Source organism: Rhinolophus ferrumequinum, chromosome 8 (assembly GCF_004115265.2).
Source record: "Rhinolophus ferrumequinum isolate MPI-CBG mRhiFer1 chromosome 8, mRhiFer1_v1.p, whole genome shotgun sequence".
Taxonomy (NCBI): Eukaryota; Metazoa; Chordata; class Mammalia; order Chiroptera; family Rhinolophidae; genus Rhinolophus; species Rhinolophus ferrumequinum.
The window spans coordinates 19,307,773-19,333,238 of record NC_046291.1 but is presented as its reverse complement, the minus strand read 5'-3'; the positions used below and the strand labels follow the sequence as shown (position 1 = coordinate 19,333,238).

Genomic DNA, 25,466 nt, shown 5'->3' with positions numbered 1-25,466 from the left:
TGTTAGTGGTAGACCCTTGGAAGATGAGTTCGTATCTTTGTGGGGATAGCTCCCATTTCTAACACACTAGCTTACTTGTGACTAACATCTTTAAGAAATACATACTCTGAAGCCCAGAGAGATATACACTCAGTGAACTCCATCAAAGGAATAAACCAAGAAGAAAATTATACTTCTTTATTATCGTTACTAGTTACTTTGCAGTTTGTACTGTGAATAGATTGATTTGCTTCTTATAATCTGATGAAGCCTACTGAAGAAATATTATTCCCATATTACAGACAAAGCAACTAAGGTTCCCAAAGATGGAGTGATGTGGCCAGGATCACAAAGCTAGCAAAAATTTCATTTGTTCTTCATGCCATTAATATGTGAGATAATTATCGAGTCTGAACTTTAAAACTTTGAAGGGATTTGTTAGAATTAATCTTAGTAAACATCTTATGGTGAATTGAGTCGTGTCTTGGTCTGGAACGTACAGTTCATTCTCTTTTTTTTAAGTACACTTGGCAGCAATCCAAAGGGCCTCTACAAAAATCAATTTAATCTCATGCTTTCTCTTTCTGTTAAAATTTTCTAGCCGTACCTGTGTTTCTATATTTTCATTCCATCATGAGCTCCTTAAGGACAGTGATTAGATGACATTCATCTCTGTCTTTCTGACACTGTATTTCTGCCATTTAGGCAGAAAGTACTCAATAAATATTTATTAAATTGAATATTTGAAATTCACATGCAGGAAAAATGCCGAGTGCCTAAGTACTGTTTATTTTCTTCTTATCACTATATGTCAGCATTATTTTCTCCTTTCTCTGCTTCCATTACTTATAAAAGCTTTGTCAATGTAAGAAACCTCTAAACCTGTAGAGAATTTTTATGAGTTTATTTGAGCCAAACTGATGACATACACCAGGGAGCTCAAATGCTCTGGAAAATAACAGGTTTGCAGCTTCTTTTATGCATTTGAAATTAAGGAGGCGACTTAAGGAAGACTAAAGAAAACAAGACAGGAATTGGATTACAGGACAGTTAACAACATTCTGTGCTCTCTTGAGGGTTAATACCCCCTTCAAGAGGTAAATTACTTCTGGTATTTCAAAGGTGTGTTAACTTAGGTGCACAAGAACAATGGACAGAGCTGGTTTAAAACCTTTCACTAAAGAAGTTATAGGCCTGGGGTGTGACTAACCACTGGGGTGTGACCTGCCCAGTTAGGAATTTATAATCAGAACACCCCGTGAGATTACTCTATAAAAGCCCCTTTTTTCATCCACGCGTGGAATCAAAAACTCAAATGAATATCAACTTTGTTTTGCCTTTATTATGTGAACTGTGGAGTCAATCAGTTAATCTTTAGGTGTTCCTTTTATTTTTTTAATCTACTAAAACGGGAGGATGCCAGGAGATTGCCAAGGTGCTGTCAACTTGAGCATCTTTCGTTTCTTTTGTTTTCGGTATCAGTGCTTTTGATACTTTTATACGCGCAGCGCCTGGGGACAGGCTGCCCTGGGCAACAGGTATTTGCTCCTGAGGCCGAGGGGCAGCCACATTTTAGGGGGCAGGGGGACAAGTTAGGCCCACAGCATGATATTCCTGGCGGTGATCTGCAAGTTTAAGATCCAGATCTAGGAAACTCAGCGGGAGCTCCACCCCGCCTTCCCTTTCAGCCTCCGGGCTCCAATTTTGTGTCTAAAATTGAGCTTGGCTGAACGCTGGGTGGCGCGCGCCAGGTCACGTGACTGGTCAGGTGCCCGCCAGGACCGCCCTGCTTCCGGATCGCGGGCTTGGTCGCCCAGCTTCCCTCTGCACGTGGCGTCGCTGCTGTTGCTGCCCCTCTCGTCCCTGGACCCCACGGCCTCAGCCATGGCACCCGGCCAGCTCGGTGAGCACTGGAGCGGCGCCTTGGGCGCCGATGCCCCCCCCCCGCTGGCGCCCTCACCCGGGCAGCAGCGGCCGCGCGGCGGTAACTCGGGGGGGGGGGGCGGAAAGCGTGTCGGGGGGGTGTTGGTTGGAAGGCCTGGCTGAGCTGCAGGCCTGGAGGCTCCGGTCCGCGGTCAGGCGGCTGGCTGGGATCACGTCTGGCCTTGGGCAGTGTGGGCAGAGGGGATGATGGCCTTGAGATTCGTGATCCCTCCCATCCCCCACCTAAGGCCTTGAAAAACATAACGTAATGTATTGCGACTGATGAAAAAGGTCTTCTCTTTCAGCCTTATTTAGTGTCTCTGACAAAACCGGCCTTGTGGAATTTGCCAGAAGCCTAACTTCTGTCGGTTTGAATTTGATCGCTTCTGGAGGGACTGCAAAAGTTCTCAGGGATGCTGGTTTGGCAGTCAGGTAAGGCATAGCTTAGTTTTTAAGTTCAGTGCAATCAGAATGTCGTGTGATCACGTTAACCAGAAAGTAATGCATTCCAGGCACTGTGAGTAAAATACCTTAATTACACCCCCCAGTAATGCTGTGACATTGGTACCCTGCTTACCCCACTCTCCAGAAGAGGAAAGCGAGTCTCAGAGAGATTTAATAACTTCTGCTCAAGTTTACAGACTTTAGTAAGGAGTAGAGCTAGGGGTTAGGACCCTGCGTGTCCTCATTTCAGAGCCTTCCTTCTAAGGCTCCTCCTATAACAAATGAATTTAGGCAGGCTATGTGTTTTGCAAGACAAACTCAATTTATGATTCACATGATCTGTTTTGACTGGCTCTTTAGTAAACTGTTGACGTCATTAAGATTTCAGGCCTACCTCTCTTCTCTTAGCATCTCTAGTAGTCATAGGAAAGCACAAATCTATCATTCATTCCCTCATCCATAAGCTATTTATTCATTACCTGGCCTAAGTGATGGGAAGAAGGAATGAGCAAAAGGTAAATCAGGCTGCAAATCGTGACCTCAAGTTGCTGGCATTGTGCTGTTGGAAAGGGAGTAACTACTGAAAGTTAGAAAATGAAAAAGGCCACAGGACAGCTTTAATAAAGTGCAGTGGGAGTTCAGATCCACCCCGAAATATGTGTTAGAAACGGATTGAAGGATCCGTCTGCTTTCGTTGCCATGTGGAAAAGTTAGCTACTTGCGGTCTAGATTCTGTGGAAGTAAATTATTGCCTTTTTCCTCTTGTAACCTTGCCTTGTGTGGTTAATATACAGCTTCCCCAAATTTGACAGCTCATATGCAAGAATGCTGTAGTTTATTTATATATAAATGCTTTATATGTTCCAGAGTTTTCTTGCAGCCTCTCTCTGGTGGGGTTTTCATAAAAGCCCCATGGAAGACAGGGTGGCCTTTTCTGAACAGCAGCAGGACGAGAATCCAAAGCCTGAAGTCTTGCCATTTTCCCATGTTGAGTCTTTTTCTGGTTGGACCCTTCAAATTAAGCAAGGTCCTCTTCTATAGCTTCTTTTTTCCCTACCAAAATTTGTACTGTGGAAACATTGCAGACAAAAAAAGGGAGAGAGGTATAATGAGCCCTTATGTTGCATATCCATGTCCCGTTTAAATACTTACAACTCTTTAGTCTTGTTGGATCTGTACCTCTACCCACCTCTCGATTACTCCCACTATGGCTGTCTTTTTAAAAAATTGGGAATGTAAATGTGTTTCTCTCCAATTAAAATGTGACTGTTGCACACTTTTATATATAGATTAATGTAATCCTTACAACAACTTCTTGGTGTAGGCAGTAGTATTCCCATTTTATAAGTAAATTGAGGCACAATGAAGTAACCCAAAATTAACACAGCTAGTCAGAGGCGGAGCCAAGATTTCATGGTAGGAAGTTAACCTTGAGGTGTGAGGTAAACGGATGAGAGTTTAATTGGTGAGTACATAGCAGTGAACATGCAGAGAATTATTCTGAAGAAGGCAGCTGACCTACAAATTCTTAACAAAGGAGTAGCAAGTTTTTAATTACCCCAAATGGTGGTTAATTCTAAGAATAAATCTGCCTTCTCTGTTTTTAGCAATTAACCATAATGTCACCAGTTTGTCAGTTTATGTTGGAACTGTGAATCCTTGGTCAGACACCAGTCAATTGCAAATAGTCCTCCTTAATAGGAAAATCTACCCAGGAAATTCTGTATTCTATTTTAGAACTTGCTGCTGCAAGATGTTTATTTTTTTTACTGTACAGGCAATATGTGTTGATTGTAGAAAATTTGAAAAATGTGGAAAACTTTAAAGAAGGTAGTAAAAATGGCTTATAATTCAGTTTTTTAACATGTTGATGTGTTTCCTGCGGTGTTTTCATAAGCATATACTTTATTTCATAGCTCATAGAAGATAGTTTTGCTTCTTGCTTTTTGTTCATTTAGCATATTGTGGGCATTTTTTCATGTCATTAAATTTGTAAATTCTGCCAGAGAGGGTTCATGTCAGCTTGGTGGTATGGATTGATATTTAAATATTTTCTCTCAGTGACCCTTTGTCACATTTTGCAATTGTTTCTCCAGCTTGTTTTTTTTCCCCTGTAAAAGTTTTTAATTATTACATAGAAAGATCTATTAATCTTTTGTTCAATGCTTGGAACAATATTCCTCATGTATTTAATTTTGGTACTTGTACGATTTTTGAAATGCTCAGACCTTTGATACATTGAAAATTTATTTATGTGTGGGGTTAACCAGTTATTCCAATACCAACACCACTCTACTAAACAATCTTACTTTCCCCACTCATTTGATTTGCTATATATATGCTTGTTTAATCATAAAACTAAATTGTTGTTTTTACTTTAATCTCTTTCTGAGCTAAGGATGTTTTAAATGCTTTTTGTTATATACTCCCAAGTTCTCAGTTGAATTTGTTTCTTAACGACAGTCATTAGTATAGCTTATTATTTAATTTCTGAATTCTGAAATTTCAGCCTCTGAAAAGTCTCTCAAAATGAGAACAGTAGATTTAATGTTAGAAGTTACTGTGGAATAGTGTGAAATGTGAAATGACAATTCAGCAGAAAGAGAAGCAATATTCTATTTATCTGTTTTCAGAGATGTTTCTGAGCTGACAGGATTTCCTGAAATGTTAGGAGGGCGTGTGAAAACCCTGCATCCTGCAGTCCATGCTGGTAAGTGCTTAGTACCTTCAGTTTAAAACAGCCAGTGGTTTTCAGAACATTTTAGTTGATGACTTTGTAGAATGAACAAGGAAAAAGACAGGTCATAAGCTCAAAAAAAAACTATATGTAAGAGTATATTGGTATTGCAACATTTGCTGCTAAAAGTCATAATATGTTAGAACCTCTTTAAAATCTAGTTTGCTTTATATGCACTGGATCAATTCTTTTCCTCTGCTTGCTATTAGTTCTGACCTGATAATTAACTTAGAGTAGTCGTAGTTTCTGCTGGAGCTAATGAAAATATTTAGCTTTTATGTGTGCAAAGACTTTATCATGATTCAAACTTAGAATAAAGTATCACAATGTAACTTTCAAAGTGCTTTACTTTGTTCATTCATCTGAGACAATGAATTGCATATCAACTAAAATGGTGAGAAACATGTGCATTGCCAGCTTACCAGTTAAAATAAAATTCAGCAGAATAAAAGGGTATGGTGTTAAGAATCAGACAAGCCATTGACTTAGGGGAGCGCATAGATTAATGGAACTAGCAACAGTTATGTGAAAATTCCTTTTACATTTTGTTGTTTAGCAAAAGAAGGGGAATCAAGAACTGATAAAAAAAGGTTTTCAAATATACCAGCTAATCTTATTTTTTAATTACAGTGTTTCCCCGAAAATAAGAACTAGCCGGACCATCAGCTCTAATGCATCCTTTGGAGCAAAAATTAATATAAGACCCGGTCTTATTTTGCTATAAGACCGGATCTTTATAATATGATATGATATGATATAATGTAATATAATACTGGGTCTTATATTAATTTTTGCTCCAAAAGACGCATTAGAGATGATGGGCCAGTTAGGTCTTATTTTTGGGGAAACACGGTATGTGTTTGGTATTCTTAATTAGGCAGTGTTACAGCTTTAACTTGATGACACTATTGGAAAGCAGTACCTTATTCTGACTTGTTTTTGAACTAATCCTTTAACTTTGTTCAATTAGGAATCTTGTCTCGTAATATCCCAGAAGATAATGCTGACATGGCCAGACTTGATTTCAGTTTTATAAGGTAAAAATTCAAAGTTGAATTTTTAATACATTAAGGACGACAGGTAAAGAGTATACCAAATCTGGTGCCCTTTTTTAAAGATCAAGACCAGCATTAGGTTTTATTTCCCAACTGTTCACTATCAACACTCATTGAGTACCTTATGTGTTTTGCCAAGTTTATATTACCAAAATGTGTGCTTAAACTAAAAACAACCTTTGTTTTTTTAGGAAGTTATGATCTAAAGTTTAGTACATACAAACAACCTAGTTATTTGCAGAAAGATAATTCACTGTTTCTTTTTAATATATGTAACAGCTTTATTCAGATATATATCCCAGACTGTATAATTTCCCAATTTAAAACATACAATTCAGTGGTTTCTAGTATATTCAGAGTTGCTCAGACATCACACGGTTAATATTAGAACATATTCGTCATCTCCCTCAAAAAAACCAACCAAAAAAAAATACCTGTTAGCATTCATTCTTCATTTCGCCTAACACCTTTTAGCCCTACGCAACCACCAGTCCGTTTTCTGTCTCTAGGTATAGGTTTACCTATACTGAATATTTCATGTCATTGGAATCCTACAATATGTGGTCCTTTGCGACTAGCTTCTTAGCATGTTGTTAAGGTTCATCAGTGTTATAGCATATATCAGTGCTTTAATTGCTTATTGCCATAAACTAATCCACTGTATGGGTATACCCCATTTTATTTATCAGTTCATCAGTTGATGGACATTTGGATCGGTTCTGCCTTTTAGATGTTAGAAATAATGCAGCTATGAACATTCCTGTACAAGTTTTTTGTGGACAGATGTTTTCATTTTGGGTATATACCTAGGAGTGGGATTCCTTGGTCACATGGTAACTGTGTGTTTGACCTTTTAAGGAAATGCCACACAGTTTTCCAAAGTGCTGTATCATTTCACATTCCCTGCAGCAGTGTATGAATCTAAATGTCCTAGATAATAGTGGTCACATTCCAAAAGGATGATGTTCTCTGTGGCCTTGTATTTTATCTTTCTGCTAAAATTTTTTAAAGGTTTTTGATGGCTTGATAATCTAATGGGTAGCTAAGCTTACCCAGGCAGCATGACAATATGATTTAGAGGGAATAATGTGTATTGAGAGCACCTGCTGACTAAAATCCCTTCTGTTTACCTATGCTGCGCAGTAGGAGAGATTCTGACTTTTCAGCATCATTTTTTATAGAGTTCCAAACCGTCAGGCGCACAGTTTACATTTTAGATCTTGAGGTGTTTTGGTCATGTTACTAGCCACTGATGTATTTTTTCCTATATACCTGTAAACCACAGAAGTTGAATTTTTGATGACAGCTAAATTCTTCTTTTAGAGTTGTTGTCTGTAATCTGTATCCCTTTGTGAAGACAGTGGCTTCTCCAGGTGTGACTGTTGAAGAGGCTGTTGAGCAAATTGATATTGGTAAGTAGAAAAACCATTTTTGAAGACGAAGAGGAGAGGATTATTTAAATCTTAAGTGAGATTTTGTTTTGAAGTTTCACTGTTGAGGAAGTAGGAAATAGTTACAGCTTCCAGGATGATTGTAATTCATCAGCTCTCTCTTTCTGTACAGATTCTTCTGGGTTATTTTTTCCCTCACCTTTTAAGCCATGAATTAAAGTTGGAGTATGTGTACAGCGACTATATTTGAAAGAGGTCAAACTGATATGAAAATACAAATTGTCTTTTGTTCTTCAAAGGGGGAGTAACCCTGCTGAGAGCAGCAGCCAAAAACCACGCGCGGGTGACGGTAGTGTGTGAACCAGAGGACTATGCAGCCGTGTCCACAGAGATGCAGAGCTCCGACAGTAAAGACACCTCCTTGGAGACTAGACGCCAGTTAGCCTTGAAGGTGGGGGCGTACTTTTGTGCAGTGTTTGCAAAGCCAAACAGTGCTCGGTCCTCACTACATTGTTTCATCCCTTAAGGCTCTGCTTGGAGCTGCTATCCTTTTGTTATAAACAAAGAGACCAAATATTAGAGGGCTATTCTCTTAAAAAGATTGAGAGAGAATTGGAAAGGGAATGATTCTTCCTGCTATTTAGTATTATTTAGTGTCTTTCCTGCACGGGTGTATGTGTAGGGTGAGGAGGTATGGTTGTCTTTCTCCTACCTAAGACCGTCATGTCCCCACTTTGGGAAATGCTGCTGGTGTCTCACGAAACTTTCACTTTTTGTAGGCTTTCACTCATACGGCACAATACGATGAAGCCATTTCAGATTACTTCAGGAAACAGTACAGTAAAGGAATATCTCAGATGCCCCTGAGGTATGGAATGAACCCCCATCAAACTCCTGCCCAGTTATACACACTGAAACCCAAGCTTCCCATCACAGGTAAAAGCTGAGTGTTCCGTGGCACGGTTTGCTGAGTGCGTGTGTGTGTGTGTCCTGTATTGTATCTGATGTGGTTCCCATTTAGAAGATAAAGCAAATTACATAATACCTCTTCTCACCACCTTAAGTTTGAGATGCCAAGTGGACTTGTGAGCAAAAAATACTGAGATAATCTGGGGTCCTGGAGAGAGGTCAGGTTGGAGGTATAGTCTGGAATGTGTTTGTCATATAGATAATTTTGAAGACATAGGACAGGGTGGGATGGCCTGGATTTCATAGAAGCAGGTCAAGACCAAGCCTGGGGGTACCCATGGAGGAACCAGCACTGGAAAACCAGGTTGGAAATCGTGTAGAGTTCCAACCGCTTGGAATTCTAGTGGGAACAGAAAAGTGATTATATGGCTTGGGAAGGTTACAAGAAGAATTTTCCTGGGAATGATGGATTTGGAAGCCCAGTTGACGTGGAACAAAATAGGAATATGAAGTTAGTAAATAACAGTGATAAAGATTAATTCTTTGAACAAAAAAATGAGTCAGGAGTTCCATGCGTTTGTAGAGTTACAGGAGGATGTTTCAGTTTTATATTGTTTTGCTCGTAAGGTGGGCTCTTAGAGCGTGTCCTGCTCTGGTAGAAGGTTGGGTGGGTGCAGGGGGCAGAGGAGAGAATTGTGGGTGTGAAGGCCATGGACTCCCAGGCATTGCTGGGAAGGTTGGTGTTGGGGAGCAGCGGGGACAGCTTTCTTGAACCTGAGAAGGTGAGCCCAGAGCACTCAGCTTGGCACACGGGGCTGGGATGATGTAGGGGTTTCTTTCTGTCTGCTTCTCTCTGCTCCCTGTCACCAGCGGAAGGAGAGGAGGCAGCAGGCAGCAGCGTGGGAGGTTTGAGGAGAAACCGAAATATTCTCTTCTTTACCCTTCACTTGTCAGTGGATCAGCAAGTTCTGTTATTACTCTTCCTCAGATACGGTTTGAATCTTTTCTAATACACCCCAAGCCCCCAGTCACCCCCATAATCTCCCAGACTGCAATCATCTTAACGAATCTCAGCTTTCTCTTTGTCCTGTCTCTTCACAACTTAGTCATCTTTTAAAATGTAAATCAGATGTTACACGCTACTTAAAACCATTCCTCGGCTTTCCTTCCTCCTTAACGGCCTTGTTCTGCCCTATAAACCCCGTTAGCTCTGGTCCTACCCCGCCACTATCCTCCCCTGATCCATTTCTCTCAGCACCTTCTTTCTGTTCGTTGAGCAGGCTGAGGTTCTTCCACCCCAGGGCCTTTGCACTAGTTGCTCTTTTTACCCAGAATTCTTCCTTCCAGTCTTCATAGTTCTGGTTTCTTGTCATTCAGATCTCACCTTAAATGTCACTGCCTCAGAGAAGCCTTCCCTGACCACCCAGACCAGAGTAGCTTCGCCGTCGCACTTTTATCACATCACTCTTTTATCTATTTTGCTGCATGTATTTGTTTTAATGGTCTTCTCCCATTGAGATACCAGCTCTCTGGAATAGAAACCTTGTCTGTCTTTGTTCATTGCTTCTTGTTTGTTCATTGCTGTATCCCCAGTGATTAGAATATTGCTTGTCGTGTTTCCTAAATATTTATTGAATGAATAATTAGAAACCTGATATTTTGCACAAATTTTTACTTCGAGAATTTCTTAAAACAGATTTATCTACTATTGTGTCTCAGATATTTCATCCTTACATGTTCCCCATTTAGATTCTGAGGCAAAAAAAAATACTTCATGAGCTTTCAGTTCCCAGATCTTTTCATTTTCAACAGCTTTTCCATTTGTACTTGGTCAAGGGAACTATTTCTTTTTGTACGTACTATTTTTTAGAGCAGTTTTAGATTTACAGAAAATTTCCTCAGAAATTACAGAGTTCCCAGAGCCCAGACAAATCCCCCTTCTCTCATTTCCCCTGTTAGCGTCTTGCATTGGTGTGGTGCATTTGTTACAATTGGTGAAACAATATTGATTCATTATTATTAACTAAGGCCCATAGCTTACATTAGGTTTTACTCACGGTTGTACATCCTGTGGGTTTTGACAAATGCATAATGTCATGTGTCCACTTCGATAATAGCACTCAGAATAGTTTTACCCCCTAAAAATACCCAGCAAACACTGAACTTTCTGCTGTCTCCATAGTTTTGCTGTTTCCAGAATGTCATGATGTTAGAATCATACATTGGCTCCTTTTATTCAGTCAGATGCTTTAAGATTCCTCTTGGTGGCTTGAGAGCTCATCTCTTCTTATCGCTGAATAATATTCCATTGTATACGGATTTTACATAGTTGGTCTCTCCATTTACCTATTGAAGGACAAAAAAGTGGAAGGACAATTTTTGACAGTTATGAATAAAGCTACTAAGAACATTCAGTACAGGTTTTTGTGTGGAGGTGTTTCCAACTCATTTATATCAATACCTAATATTTTCTCTTAATGTTTCCTGTTTATTGCCCATTTTGTTTCTTCTATGCCTCTCCCATAAGCTCCAGAAGGACAGTGATTTTTAGGGGGTGGGGAGGTGGGAAGGACGATTTTATTCACTGATAATACCCCAAGTATGCCTAGCAGTGCCTCACATTACATTAGGCACGCAGGAAATAGTTGGCAGTTTTACTTTTAAAAGTATCTAGTATTTAGGAAATGCAGTTATTTCTCTAAGTTTGCTTTTAATTCATGATCCACTGTTATTTTTGTATGTGCTGAACTTACAAATGTTTATTCACAAGAGATTAGCTTCTAGGAAATCCTGCCGCTGTTAAGAAAGTAGGCAGTGCAGAATTCTGAAGTTGTAGTTTTTTTTAACTGCATTTCAAATTTCCACGTCGTTTAAGATGGAACCTCCTGAGTCTGGTGTAAAAGAAGAAAAATCCAACACATTTTTTTTTCCCCGCCTCTTCCCACTCATAGTTCTTGCACTGTGGTTTATAATATTATGTCTTAAATTGACAGGGTTTATGACTTAAATTTGATACTGTCTCTGTAATGGCCTTGATTGATTAATCTTTGTACAGGAATGGATTCCTGATCATCACGAGTCTTGTCATTCTCCCGTGGTCCCTTCCTGAATTTCTCTTGGTTTACTTCTAGATGGGCTGGATTTGGTCCTCCAATTGTGTCTTGTGTGTATGTTCTTTTGTTTGTGTGTAAGATGGGCTCAGTAATTAGGCTCTAGAGCTTTTTCACTGTTTTCATCCAGTTCTTATATGTTTGTAGATTTGATTGCCTCTTAATCATATGCCACTTGAAACATGTCTGTGCAGTCTTGATAAATATTTTTATGTTTTAAGAAATGTATATATCTGACCTTATTGACTCTACTTGGTAATGTGTATATATTTTTATATATAGTTCTAAATGGAGCTCCTGGATTTATAAACTTGTGTGATGCTTTGAATGCCTGGCAGCTGGTGAAGGAACTCAAGGAAGCTTTAGGCATTCCAGCTGCTGCCTCTTTCAAGCATGTCAGCCCAGCAGGTAAAGCATTGGGCTCTGGAACGCTCTGGAACTGTTCGAAATGCACTTCTTTTTCATTTAAAAAAATAAATTGACAAGTTCTAATATGAATACACACATTCTATGAAGTCTGAAACCACTTTTGTCAAGTCTGTTAACACTTTCAATATGCTCACATAATAAAATCTGAAAATAAAATAACACACATATATATTATTTACGTATACATAATTGCGTAACATTGGAAGATCAGGAAATAGTGTGTGTTTTTTTTTTGTAGTAGAAAAATGAAATGACTTAATGCAGTATGACTAAATACTTTTCCACGTGGTTTAAGGTGGAACTGAGTAGAGCCAAAGAAGCTGTTCTTAGGGCACGTTATTTGTAACTTTTTCATAGCCATTGTATGAGATACCTTTTTACTTTTTAAGTCACCTCTACCTCTTAGTTACTTATATCGACAGATCTGCTGAGAGTCCAACACATAATTAGTTCTCAGATATTTATTCAAACGACAAGAGCAGGGAATAAACTGTGGTATCAAGCAGGGTGGAGAGCGTGATTAATGAAATAAACGGGCTTCATACACACATCTGGTGCTGGCAGGCCTCCGACCCATGGCTGTGTTTTCAGAGTCCAGAGAGAAGAGATTTCCCCCTGCTCACCTTCCCCTGCAGCTGTATTTTTGGTGTTTAATTATCTGGTCAAACAGATTTTTGATTAATTTGGCACAGATGCTAGAAATCATGCTGCATAGACTAGGTGGTAAGAAAAATGTCGTCTTGGTTTAGCTAAGTACTAAACGTGAGATTTATGGTTTCTTGTATGGTTTTCTATGTCAGGTGCTGCTGTTGGAATTCCACTTAGTGAAGATGAGGCCAAAGTCTGCATGGTCTATGACATGTATAAAACCCTAACACCCATATCGACTGCATATGCAAGAGCAAGAGGTCAGAAGATAACAGGGTTTTTTGTTTTTTAATAGTAAAAGCAATATTTTATCTAAAATAGAATAATATGGTAATATCTTTGTTTCGTTGTCAGACTTCAAAGTCTCTTCAATTTGTTTTTTATTAATACTTCCGAATGATTATATGAGTGCCTTGGAATAAATTTGTTTATGAAATTGTGTGTTAGTATTTTAATGTAATAAATGGAAGCATAATTGGAATCTGGTGAATGTCATTTCAGATTAGGCTATTAAATGCATTTGTGTTGCTTTAATGTATGACTAAAATTGTATGGTTAGTCTGACAATACTGAACTTGGTTAGAATTATATGTGTCACAAATATCTAATTTGTGAATTTAACATGAGTATTATTATAACATTTATGGAAAATACGGAAGATTATTCAACAACCCGATATTGTAGTTTACCTTCTACAACAGGGATTAACAAACTGGGCAGAATTCAGTCTACCACCTATTTTTTTGTTAATGGTTTGATTGGAACAGGGTCACGTCTCTGTCAGTTGTTGTCAATGGCTGATTTCGAACGACAACCATAGAGTCCAGGGGTTACACCAGAGACCATGTGGCCACAAAGCCTAAAAAATACTTACTGTCAGGCTGGATGCCCAGTGCTGCTCTAGAAGGTAAAATTAAACAATACTTCCTTCCTCACTGATTATTTCAGTTAAGTGATTTACTAATGTATTATTTAAATCTTATGTAAATAATAACATTAAATTTGAGAAATGGATTTTATATGATCACATTGAACTTTTTTAAAACACTATCCTTTTCCAATTTGTGATAAATACCTCATTTTCCTGTTTACAGGGGCTGATAGGATGTCTTCATTTGGTGACTTTGTTGCATTATCTGATGTATGTGATGTCCCTACTGCCAAAATTCTCTCCAGAGAGGTTAGTGGACATTTATGTGTCCTGATCCATGCGTAACTGAGTAAAGCTTTATTTGTTCATAGTGTTCATTGAAACTGTATCCTATGATATTTATATTTTCTACTATCTGTAAATTATTTAAGCTTATCATTTAGAATGTTTCTATTTTATGTAGAACATGAATCTTTGAATTGTAATTTTGAGATTTAGTGAATTAATGTTTCAAATGGATATTTGGCTGTTAGGATAAAGTTTTAATTTACATATTCTTTTAAATTTTCTAGTTGTTGTCTTAATACCAAAGTTACTGTTTCCAAAGAACAGAGGATGCCATCTTGGAAAGTCATATAATAATGAATTTTAAACCTTCATGGGTCTGTAATGAAAGAGACCGTATACTGGGAAAAATTATAAACTATTCTGTAAAGCTAACCTCCATCAGCTGAGTACCAAACAATCCAGAAAAATCAGGTGGTGCTGGGGTGGAGAGACCGACAGAATAAAAAAGAAGGTATCTTGGAGAGAAAACAGTAGGTACCGGTAGTAGTGAGGGCTAAAGGGGCACGCGGCTGGGCAATACTTAGTTGCTTTGGGGATTCTTCCCAGGACCATGACCATGGAGCTGACAGCAGCGCTACAGGCTATGTGCACAGCCTTGGAGTGTCAACTCTATGACTTTTGTGTCTTTAGTTATAAGAGGTTAAGGCTCTGATTTAATCTGGTCTCTGGATCTTGCTGTTGAGCAACTTGCCTGAGGTCATGTAGCCAGATCCTGGCAGACCTGGCACCAGGTCGCGCTGTTCCTAGTGAAAAACACCAGCCCGTGAACAGAAATAAAAAATCATTTTTCTTCCTAAGGCATATTTATTAGAGTGAAGCTAGTTAAAATTGAAATGAACAACGAAAAACTTGGAAAGGACAGCACCTAAGATGAGGTGAACTGTGGAAAGTTGTATTCTAACATATCTTTCCCAAGCATATTACAGTCAGCCCTCACCTATCGTGGGTAGGTGCTGTCCCTGTAAGCAAAACGTCAGGTAAGGAAACCAGTTGATATAAAAAGAGTTAAGTTCCTACCGCATCTCATCAACGAAAAGACGGTACTTGAGGACCTGCTGTATTAGCATTATCTATTGGAGGTGGAAACCCAAAAATAAAAGAGGTTTTCTCTTAATTTTTTAAAACAAAATATTTAATATATTTACAGGTATCTGATGGTATTGTTGCCCCAGGATATGAAGAAGAAGCTTTGAAAATACTTTCTAAAAAGAAAAATGGGAACTACTGTGTCCTTCAGGTTAGCAGAACTCATGTCTGAAATAGTAATCTGCTCTTTATTTTGTGTCTCTTTCCCCCTATATTTAATCTTTCCTTTATGCTTATATTCTTCTCATTTATCCCTCTTTTCTGCAGTTTCTTTATCCTTAATCCTGCATTGTATTTTTTACTATTGATTTTTGGGTTTAAGATGAAGGTAGCTTCCTTACTCTTAATATTAAGTTTTTAAATTTTTTTAAATACTGTATTTACATGATTTTTCTATTCAAAAGGTATTAGAAACCATTTGAAGAAAAGTCTCCCATCCTTTCCTTCTGCCATTCTGTTGCCTTTCTTTAGAAGTACCGAATTATCTTAAATTTCTTATCTTTCCTGAAATAGTCTATACATGTTTAACAAATATTTGCATTTTTCATTTTCTTTTTTATTTTCCCTCACTGACACAACTGCACATTGCTTCACCATCTTGGAAGTTTGTTCCATGTCTGTGTATCTTACTTAGATAGTCACCAGTCTTTAGCTACTACAGAATCCCTGAAATGAATAACCCAGAGGAAAGAGTCCTAACAGTGAAGTTACGATGGGGCCACAGGTTATGTGTATTGGTAATTTTGATAGATGCTGCTCCTCTGAGAGATGATACAACAAGTTTTATGTCTTGTTGGGAATGTGTAAGGGTGCTTATTCCCTGACATCATTGCCAGCGTTGTGTTCTTAGATGTTTTCATCTTAGCAGTAAGGTAAATGAAAATGGCATCTCATTGCAGTTTTCTCATTATGTATGGGGGGAACATCTTTTCACATTTAAGGGTATTTTTACTTCCTTTTTGTGAAGTGTCTACCCGTACTGTGTTTATTTTTCTAATAGGTGGTGGAGATTTTTTTCCTTACTGATTTTTACAAGCTCTTACGTATTAGGGAAACTAGCCCATGGCCTAAGATTTTACAATGATAAAGCAAAGAGTTACTTGAATTGAAAGTAAAAATTCATAATGCTGTTTTTCAAAAAGTATTGATGTCAAAAAATCTGTGGAATCCCAACTCCGTGTAATGGAAGTTAATTAAGTAACTTTCATTGTGAGATACCACCAATTGCATGGTTCACCGTGTGTTCCATTCCATGTCTCTAAGGAAAGAAGAAAAAAATACCACTTTAAATATACATACATTTTTTTCCAAAGCTACTTGACAGCAAGTTCAACCATTCGGTTAGCTGCTACTGTATTCTTCAATTCCTTAATTGTGGGTTTTTTGGTTACGATTATTCAGTGCATCAGGCTATTAGCAGTTCCGTGTAGCAGTTTGGAGAATGTTTTCCAGACCCTGAGCTCATCATCATGACCTCTTCAGCACCTGACAGTGTCCTGTTCAAAGGTGTGAAGACTGCTGGAACTTCCGCAGTACTTTATTGGAAACTTGGCTAAGTTTGCATATGGACACATAATTACAACTATGGAACAATTTAATTCTTTTACCTGGCTAATGACAAGTTCCTTTTGACCTCAGCTAGTAGGGGGGCACGACCCAATTTTAGAAATTTGGTAATGCAAAGGAAAAAGGAACATTTTAGAATTCAGGAAAATGAGAATTAAGCAGAATTAGCACAAGGATTTCTTTGTAAGTCATAGACATTAGTGCTTTGTAAGTCAAAGATCATACAAAGCATAAATGAAGAAATACTGTCAATTTTAGAACAATATCTAGGGAGAGGGTGGTCTTACGCAGGTTATTCCCACGTTTTGATATTTTTTCAGATCAAAATCTGGGAGGGGAAGATAACAATAAATGACGTATTCCATTTCAAGTAGCAAAGACAACAGACTACAAGGCCTGTTTTCTCCCTTTTAACGTCTTTTTAACTTATAATTCAAGTGTTAGTTATTTTATAATAGATTTTTAGAAAGGGAAATTAGAATTTAATTTTTGTGCCACTGACTGTTTATTAGCAAATTTGTTTTATTCACTAATCTTTCGAAAGGATTTTATAAATAGTGCTTTTAGTTAATGCAACCAAAAATGTACTCACCGGAATCATTGGTTTTAATGTGTTATATAAAAATTGTAAAACCTATAATACCCTATAGGGTTGTAAAACCTATAAAATTTTTTGAAGCAAAATATTGGTGCTTGGCCATTCTCTTATACCCATACTGAAATGATCTTACACATGCTTAAATTAGAAAAAAATGCATATAAACTTGCCTACAAAGAAATCCTTTATATATAAATTAAATGAAAATTTTTGAAGGATGTACATATATTACTTTTAACTCTTTATATTTGTGTTTTAGATGGACCAGTCTTACACTCCAGATGAGAATGAAGTTCGAACTCTCTTTGGTCTTCGTTTAAGCCAGAAGAGAAATAACGGTGTCATCGATAGGTCATTATTTAGCAATGTTGTTACCAAGAATAAAGATGTAAGTTTGAAAATATGTGAACTGAATGTTAGTAATTCTGTAGGCCTGTTTCTAATATTTATAAGCTTATCCATTTATTAAGGCCTATATTTAAAACTGGTTGATGTGCAAATGGTTTGTACATCTTTGAGTCATCAAGTAAATTTGAGAGTTTAAAAAGTGAATGAAAGATAGTATTAGAAGCTTTTGTGCATATACATATATAGAGAGAGAAAGATTTATCTCATTTATGCATAAATGGGATCATGTCTTTCATATTGTTCTGTTGTAACGTACCTCTTTTTCATGCACTAAGCTGAAAATGTATTTCTATATTCAGTAAACATATACCCACATCTTCCTCTGAAAGGCCACATGGCAGTTCAAGTATTAAATGTATTATGATATTTAGGTTGTTCTTATTTTCAGTGCTGTGATCAGTGTTTTTGTGTAGACAAGCTTTTGTGCTTGTGCTCTTTGTCATCTTTTAGGAAGGACATATTCCTAGGATAATAATGGTGGGGGGTTTTTTATTTCGTATTTACGTATTATATCATTTAACACATGTAGCATTCCATGTACGTGGGTGGGGGGCAGGTTACTATCATTTATATTGTAAAGATCACAAAATCGTGACAGGAAACAGTTAAGAAATTTGCCCAATATTACGCAATAAGGAAATGGATGAGCTGGTAAATGTTTTCTGACATCTCTTATTTGGGCCTTCAGTGTTGAAGGGTATTTTTACTGGGTCTGACATTGGCTATACTTCTTTTTTCAGTACTTCAGGTATGGCACTTCATTGTTTTCTAGTCTTGTCTGCTGATATGCCTCGTATTTTTGATTGACTACTGGTCATTGTTAGTGATTAAACTATAGAGATATTTTGAGGGTCTGGATTGTATTTTTTTCTTTTTCTCCAGAGAGAGTTGACTTATACTTCTCGCAGGTAGATCAGGTAGAGGCAAATCACCTTCATCCCGGCAGGAATGGAGCTGATTTGAATTTGGGCTTCAGTCTTCATGAGGACCTGTCTGTTTATGTATGGTTCACTGCTGTTCTGAAAGCCACCAGCACCACTCTTCTCTGGTGTACCTTAAATTCTGTTTTTGCCTCTTAGTCGTGTAAGACTCCAAAGCTATGCTCAGCTTATGCACCTCTTAGATAATTGCCTGAATCTTGGAAAATGCCTTGAGGGGAAAGCAGAGATGGTCATACTTACTTCTCCCTTTATATCTGAGATCTTTGCCTCTCAGTGTTTGTTATTTGATTAGTTCTCTGGTCAGTTTTTCTCTTTGTTCGAAGAAGAGAGTTATTTTCTTAACAAGTCATTCACTGTTACAGAAGTGGAAAATGAAGGGCACAGTCTGTTCCCAGGTCTGACTCCTCAGGCTTTATTTAAGTAGAATTGCTGAAAATGAGCTTTAAAAGTCTTTTTAGGATAATTCTGTCTATTAGTAAGCAATGGTGATTAAGAGATGATCTTTGTTGGTTTGTTAGATATTCTTCCATTTTTAACTGAAAATTGAAGGTGCCCCGAAGTAAAGGGACTTGTAGGCATTATCTGTAGAAGTATCTTTCAGTCCTTTGGAATTCACTCTTTGGCCAAGGCTGTGAGGTACTGGGATTTCCACATGAAAACAGTATTTTGCAGCAGTGTTACTTGAGGCAGTACACAATTAAATGAGGCTCTTTTATTACTTTATTCACCTGATGCTCAATGTGTCTTTAAAAATACTGACAGGGTACTGACCATTCCATTGTATCCATGTTGACAATTTTGCCTAAGTATTGAGACTCACTTTTTAAAGTAATCCTTGTAGGTTTATAGGTATTGGTCTGATTAATAATTTAGCAGTACTTGATAGGTTTCATTATGGTGTGCTAGCTTGGATTTTTTTAATAAGAACTGAGGGTATCATTTTACTCTTTTATCTAAATTCTTCTCTACTTGTTTCATATCTATTTTTACAGAATATTTTAAAATATTTAATAGAAATTTGGAAACTTAAGGCTGAGAATGATGGTTTTATCCTCCTTTATATTTCCCTTCTTTTAAAGCAGATTTTTGTTAATATTCCAGCCTCAGAATCATTAAATTGTATTACTAGGTCTAGAATGATTTCGGTCGTGAGACAGCAGGAGAAGTAATGAGTGTGTATTAAGCATTAATGAACACACTTGAATTATTTCCTCTTCTCCTACTTCTCTTGACTTATACTTTAATTTGTTTTAACTGTTTGTGCCGTGTTTATAAGACTGGATTCTCCCATTCCCACCCCTTCCTAGACATGTCTGTCTTGTTCCTTCATCCTAACTCAGAATGCCAGGGTACATTTGAAGGTAGACGTCTAGGAGGCTGGCACTGGTTATTAATCTTTCTTGAAACCAAAGGAATAAAATGTGTACTTGGTGACTCAAACAGCAGATGTAGATAGGAAAGGATATATTACCTTTTATTAAACACACCTTAGAATTATAAATTCTTAAGAAATTCTAACAGTGGTTTTTCGTTAAGTTTTTAAATTTGAGATTTAAAAAGTAAGAATTGTAGATTCTCATGCAGTTTTAAGAGTTCCCAGGTACCTTTTACCCCATTTTTCCTGAAGGTAAATGTCGTACAAAACTATAGAATACCACAACTGTGGTTTTGACTTGGACACAGTTAAGACTGAACATTTCCATCCACACAGGATCCCTCTTGTTGCCCTTTTAGAGCCACACACTTCACTCTTGCCTCCACCCTCTCCTTAACCGTGGGCAACAACTAGTCTCTTCTCCCTTTCTGTAATTTTTGTTCATTAAATAAATATTCATGAACAGGTTGTTGTGTGAACGTAAGTTTTTATTTCTCTGTTACAAATGCCTTGGAGTGTAACTGCTGGGTGCTGGGTGGTATTAGAGTCGCATGTTTAGTTTTTTAAGAAACTACCAAACTGTTTTCCAGAGTCTGTACCAGTTTACATTTTACACCTATAGTGAATGAGAGCTCCAGTTTCCCTGCATCCTTACCAGCTTTTTTAAAAAGATAGGTGTGGGGCAATGTCTTACCATTTTAAGTAGCATTTCCTAATAGCTGATGATGGACATGTTTTCAAGTATTTATTTGCCTTTTTTGGTGAAATGTCTCTTCATGTGTTTTGTCCATTTTCTAATTAGATTTTTTTTGTCGGTGAGTTTTGAGAGGTCTTTATATATTTTAGATACTAGTTCTTTGTTGGGTATGTGGTTTGCAAATATTTCCTCTCAGTCTGTAGCTTCATAGAGGGTCTTTTGCACAGCAGAAGTCTTTGATTTTGATGAAGTCTGATATATCAGTTTTTCAGTTTGCGAATTTATCAGTTAGCTGCTTATATCCTTCATCCACTTAGCATACCAACCTAGATCATTGTCCTTCTTTTCAATTTGTGTTTGCTCTTTATATTAAAGATAGTGATTTTTGGACTGAAATATTTGTTTTATTTGGAGTGGTAGTTCACAATGCATTTTTTAATAGGTTCTACTTGGAATATTCTAGACAAAGCAGAAAATGATCCTAATTTGATTTTCCCTGAACAGCCTTGGCTGTGTGGGGGCATCACAATTGTAATGTCTGTGAAAATTATTCTCATTGCTTTTTCTGAACGTCAGTTATCACATCTCCAGATACTTGTTGGTATTGTGGTTAGAGAAAATACTATTTGTCAGTTTTGGAGTGGATATGGTATTTCCTATTGTGCGAGGTGCAAACAGGCTCAAGCCAAAGTTGCTGCAAAATGACATCAGTTTGAGTCTATGATGCATTAGGCACTGTGCTGAGCGCCACAATAAAAATGTTAAATGTCGATCTTTTCAGTAAAGCACAGTAGTGTTTAACATGAATAATTTCACACTGTTGTTTGAGAGAGATAACTACATTATAAGTCTTACAATAAATGGCATATAAGATGCTTAACGTTCAGTGAAATTTAAAAAGCCCAATGCCGTTTACCATTCTGTGTTTTTTCAGTTGCCGGAATCTGCACTCAGAGACCTCATCGTGGCCACCGTTGCTGTCAAGTATACTCAGTCCAACTCTGTGTGCTATGCCAAGAACGGTCAGGTAACCAAGCCGGGAAACTCACCTGGGCTTGGGAGGCGGTGGAGGGCTGTTGTTTTACAAAATGATATTAAAAAAATCCATCTGCCCCCCGTACTACACCACTAGAAAGGCAAAATTTGCCTATTTTTTTTTTTTTTTCTCTTCTGGATTTGTCAGTATTTCCTGAGAACTTGGTAAAAGCTGATGCTGATTATGAAGTGTATTTGGAGCTAGGTATTAAAATTAGTCATATTGCTTCTTGTCTAGAATGAGCTGGCACCTTTTGGGTTTGTGGGACTTGAAGAGCTGCTACAAAACTGGTTCATTCATCCCCGTCCCCACCATCAGTAGTATTTCCAGTGAAGAGAGAATACGTAGTGGTGATGCCACGCACCAGCCCATGGTTTTGCAGCTCGTAGGGTGTTTTCACATATGTTTCTTAGGTTATTTTACCAAGAATTCATTGACGTAGGGGTTAACACGATCTTTTAAAATCAGGTTTATTGAGGCATAATTTGTATAACAGTAAAATTCACCCCCTTTAAATGTAGAGTTTGATGAGTTCTCACAAATTATACAGTTGTGTGACCACTGCTACAATCGAGGTACTGATCATTTCTTACTATCTGATGTGAATTAAGCTAGATATTGAACTTCTTTCCGATGACACTGAGCTGTAGAACGCAGGACCCAGCTAGCCCTTCACTCAGACTTCTCCGAATTCTAGAGCGGACCTGGTTCTGTCAGCTTCGGTAGCAGTGGGAGGCCTTTCTTCTCAGTGTCTTGAGCTCTTCTCTTGGCATGTGTTAAATCATTTGTCCACAGTGGGAGGGTGAGGGGGGCTGTTAATTAGTATGTGACCTGGAAGACCCTACGGTTCAAATTCCGCTAATGATTGCCAACTGGTAAAAGATGGCTAGTCGCTAATAACAGAAACCTAGGAGACTGTGGGTACCGATCTTCTTGTGCTCAGGTTCTAATCAGTTCCGGTGAGACCAAGCATGCTTCACTACTGAAGTCCAGGAGTTCTAGAAACTTCCATAATATTAAGAGGGGAAAATGTATAAATAGTAGTCATAAACTTCTTAGCCTCACCTTTTAATGACTCAGAAATTACTTCTGTTTCTCTTATTTTGGCCTGGTATTTTCTTCCAAAAATTAATGGTAGATTTGGGGGAGGGGGGGTGGTATGCACAGAAGCGCCTTTGAGATGGGTGTATGGCTGGAAGAGGTGTTATTTTCGTGTCCATGTTCTTCAGGTTATCGGCATTGGAGCAGGACAACAGTCTCGGATCCACTGCACACGACTTGCCGGAGATAAGGCGAACTGTTGGTGGCTTAGGCATCATCCACGAGTGCTCGCAATGAAGTTTAAAACCGGAGTGAAGAGAGCAGAAATCTCCAATGCCATCGATCAGTATGTTACTGGAACCATCGGCGAGGTAAGAGGCTCATCAGTGGTGGGTGGACTGTATTAGTATGTTCACCCTTTTGTGCGTAACAGAGTTTACCTTCGTCACTACAGAGAGAAAGTCCTACTTTCTTGAAATTCTGTATTGTCTAAAATTGTTCATCTGAAATTCTTACCAATTCCTCCTCCTCTTCTGTCTCATTTAACTTTCTTCATCCCTTTCTGACACCACAAGCCCTTCTTCTCTGTCTTTTTAAATTGGTTTAGTTTTTCATGCTTGTACTTCCCCTATTGATTGCAAGCTTCTGATGGCAGAGACTGTTTTTTCACCTGTCTTAGGGTATTTATCACTGCCAGTCATGACGTTACCCTTTAGGTGTGTATTCAGCATTGTACGCAAATTATCTGAGAGCAGGAAACCAGTGTCTTTTTTCTTCTCTACCTACATTTTTTGCAAGCGCCATTAACAACTCAACATATTTTTGTTAATTTCATGTTCTTTAATATCTTGTTTCGAAGAAGGTATATGGGAACATTAAAATTGGAAGTATCTGGTGCCTATAAACATAATAGGGTTTAGTCTAGTGTCTGGACATAATAAGTGCTTAAGAAATTACTAGATGGAAAACAAGAGAAAGGTCCGGATACCAAAATCTCAGTGGCTTTCTGAAGGGCGAATCACCTACACTGAGTCGTTCGTTCGGGGACAGGAGTCCATGATATAAGTGAGTGTCACTGAAGAATGAGGGAGCAGAGTGTGCTTTGTAACTATGAAGTACTGGAAATAGCTTTTGCCTTTTACTTTAATCTTGTGTTTTTTCTGTTTGATGTTACCTAGCAAAACCCTACTGATTGTCCTCGAACAGTCTTTAGATGTGTACAAGAGTGAAAGTATGTTGTTTAAGCCAAAAGAATCACCCAAAAAAGGAAGCACCTTCTTATAATGTGAATATTATGAATTGTGTTTTGATTTGTCTTGAGACTAACTTTATACATGTACTTGGAATGTCCATTGTCAACTGTTGCCTTTCTTGCTTTGGTTCAGGGATGTAAAGTAGTAGATTTAACTTGGGCACAGAGTAAAGAGCAAAAAGTATATTTGGAATAAACTGATGTAGAAAGTAAATGGTTTAGTATTTATTTGGTACATATAGAATCACTTTTCTTTCTTAATGAGCTGTTAAAAACATTAAAAAAAAGAGATTCTAGAAATACGAACTTGAATGTAAATAGTTATTTATAATTAAGAAGTCTGAGGAAAAATGCCCAGTGCTTTCTAGCATTCTGACCTGCATCAGTTAGTACTAAACCCTTCTCTCCCTTCTTCCTCCACGCATAGGGTGAAGATTTCATAAAGTGGAAGGCACTGTTTGAGGAAGTCCCTGAATTATTAACTGAGGCAGAGAAGAAGGAATGGGTTGACAAACTCACCGAAGTTTCTATCAGCTCTGATGCTTTCTTTCCTTTCAGGGATAATGTAGACAGAGCTAAAAGGGTATGTATGGAAGTGGCTGCCTTTGCATGGAATTGATCATTATATAGAAACTATTTCAGAAATCTTGCTTCTGATTTTTCAGTTCTGTGAGTTTATATATATCTATGCTAAGGCAATGCAATATATCAGTGATACTTAGAGAATTGTTTTGACTTCTCCGTTGGATGCATAACTCAAATCCCGTTACTTTGCCTTTTTGACTGAGTGAATCAGTCTGCAATGTGAATCATTCTTAGCTTATGCATTTGAGATGGGGATTTTGATTTTTGTGCATTTTAACATATAACTGTGTTTTGAGAGTCGATATCTGTTTCCCCATCAGAGTGGCGTGGCGTATATTGCTGCTCCTTCCGGCTCTGCTGCCGACGCAGTTGTAATCGAGGCTTGCGATGAACTGGGAATAATCCTCGCTCATACGAATCTTCGGTTTTTCCACCACTGACTTCATCACACATCATTTTAAAGTTTGCATATGTGTAGGTGAAAAATCATGTGGGAAATTTTGAAAATATGTTTCAAAGAAATAAAACATTAAATCTTAGTAATAACCTTGAATCCATGGTGTCTGGTAGTTGTATCTAATTCATCTTAAAGATACGGGCTCTTTAGCATGATAAACATGACACAGAAATATTTGTGTATGAGATACAGGAATATCCCTACCTCCTGGAGCTCAGCTCATCTCCAAAACATCGCTTGGGAGAAGCACCTAAAAATCATCACGTTAGCCAGAGGCTGAGCAACTGCTTAGTAGACGGCACAAGGCTCTTCAAGCCTGGTTTCCTCATAGGGGATTCTGTTCATGCAGAGATTCTTTTCATCACAGTTACGAAAAGCTTGGCTGTCTCCCTTCTGAACACACAGCAGATTATAGCCTAGAAATTTCAAAGGGATTAATGAGGGGTCTTCTGTTGACCCCATATACAGATAATGCTAGTACATACTTTTTCCTCTGTGTTAAGTGAAATGTTTCCCATAATTTCAGCAAGCCCTTGATGTCCCCTCTGGAGCTGCATAGAAAATGTAATTACTGTTTGCT

At 38.0% G+C, this 25,466-nt stretch overlaps 1 protein-coding gene across 1 annotated transcript; it reads left to right on the top strand.

Moving 5' to 3' along the window:
* The first annotated feature begins 1,759 nt into the window (after nucleotides 1–1,759).
* On the top strand, nucleotides 1,760–24,982 carry ATIC (5-aminoimidazole-4-carboxamide ribonucleotide formyltransferase/IMP cyclohydrolase). The gene is made up of 16 exons (XM_033112820.1): nucleotides 1,760–1,882; nucleotides 2,208–2,334; nucleotides 4,980–5,056; nucleotides 6,054–6,120; nucleotides 7,462–7,550; nucleotides 7,829–7,980; nucleotides 8,309–8,465; nucleotides 11,831–11,956; nucleotides 12,778–12,885; nucleotides 13,720–13,805; nucleotides 14,992–15,081; nucleotides 17,354–17,482; nucleotides 21,450–21,542; nucleotides 22,781–22,963; nucleotides 24,272–24,427; nucleotides 24,750–24,982. Exons 1-16 carry the CDS (start codon nucleotides 1,864–1,866, stop codon nucleotides 24,867–24,869), a joined length of 1,779 nt encoding a protein of 592 aa, XP_032968711.1. The 5' UTR covers nucleotides 1,760–1,863; the 3' UTR covers nucleotides 24,870–24,982.
* The last annotated feature ends 484 nt before the right edge of the window (nucleotides 24,983–25,466 follow it).

Coding starts and splice junctions, on each gene's coding strand:
- ATIC (XM_033112820.1), top strand. Junction 11,957..12,777: donor CAAGCATGTCAGCCCAGCAG/GTAAAGCATTGG, acceptor TTTCTATGTCAG/GTGCTGCTGTTGGAATTCCA. Junction 12,886..13,719: donor TGCATATGCAAGAGCAAGAG/GTCAGAAGATAA, acceptor TCCTGTTTACAG/GGGCTGATAGGATGTCTTCA.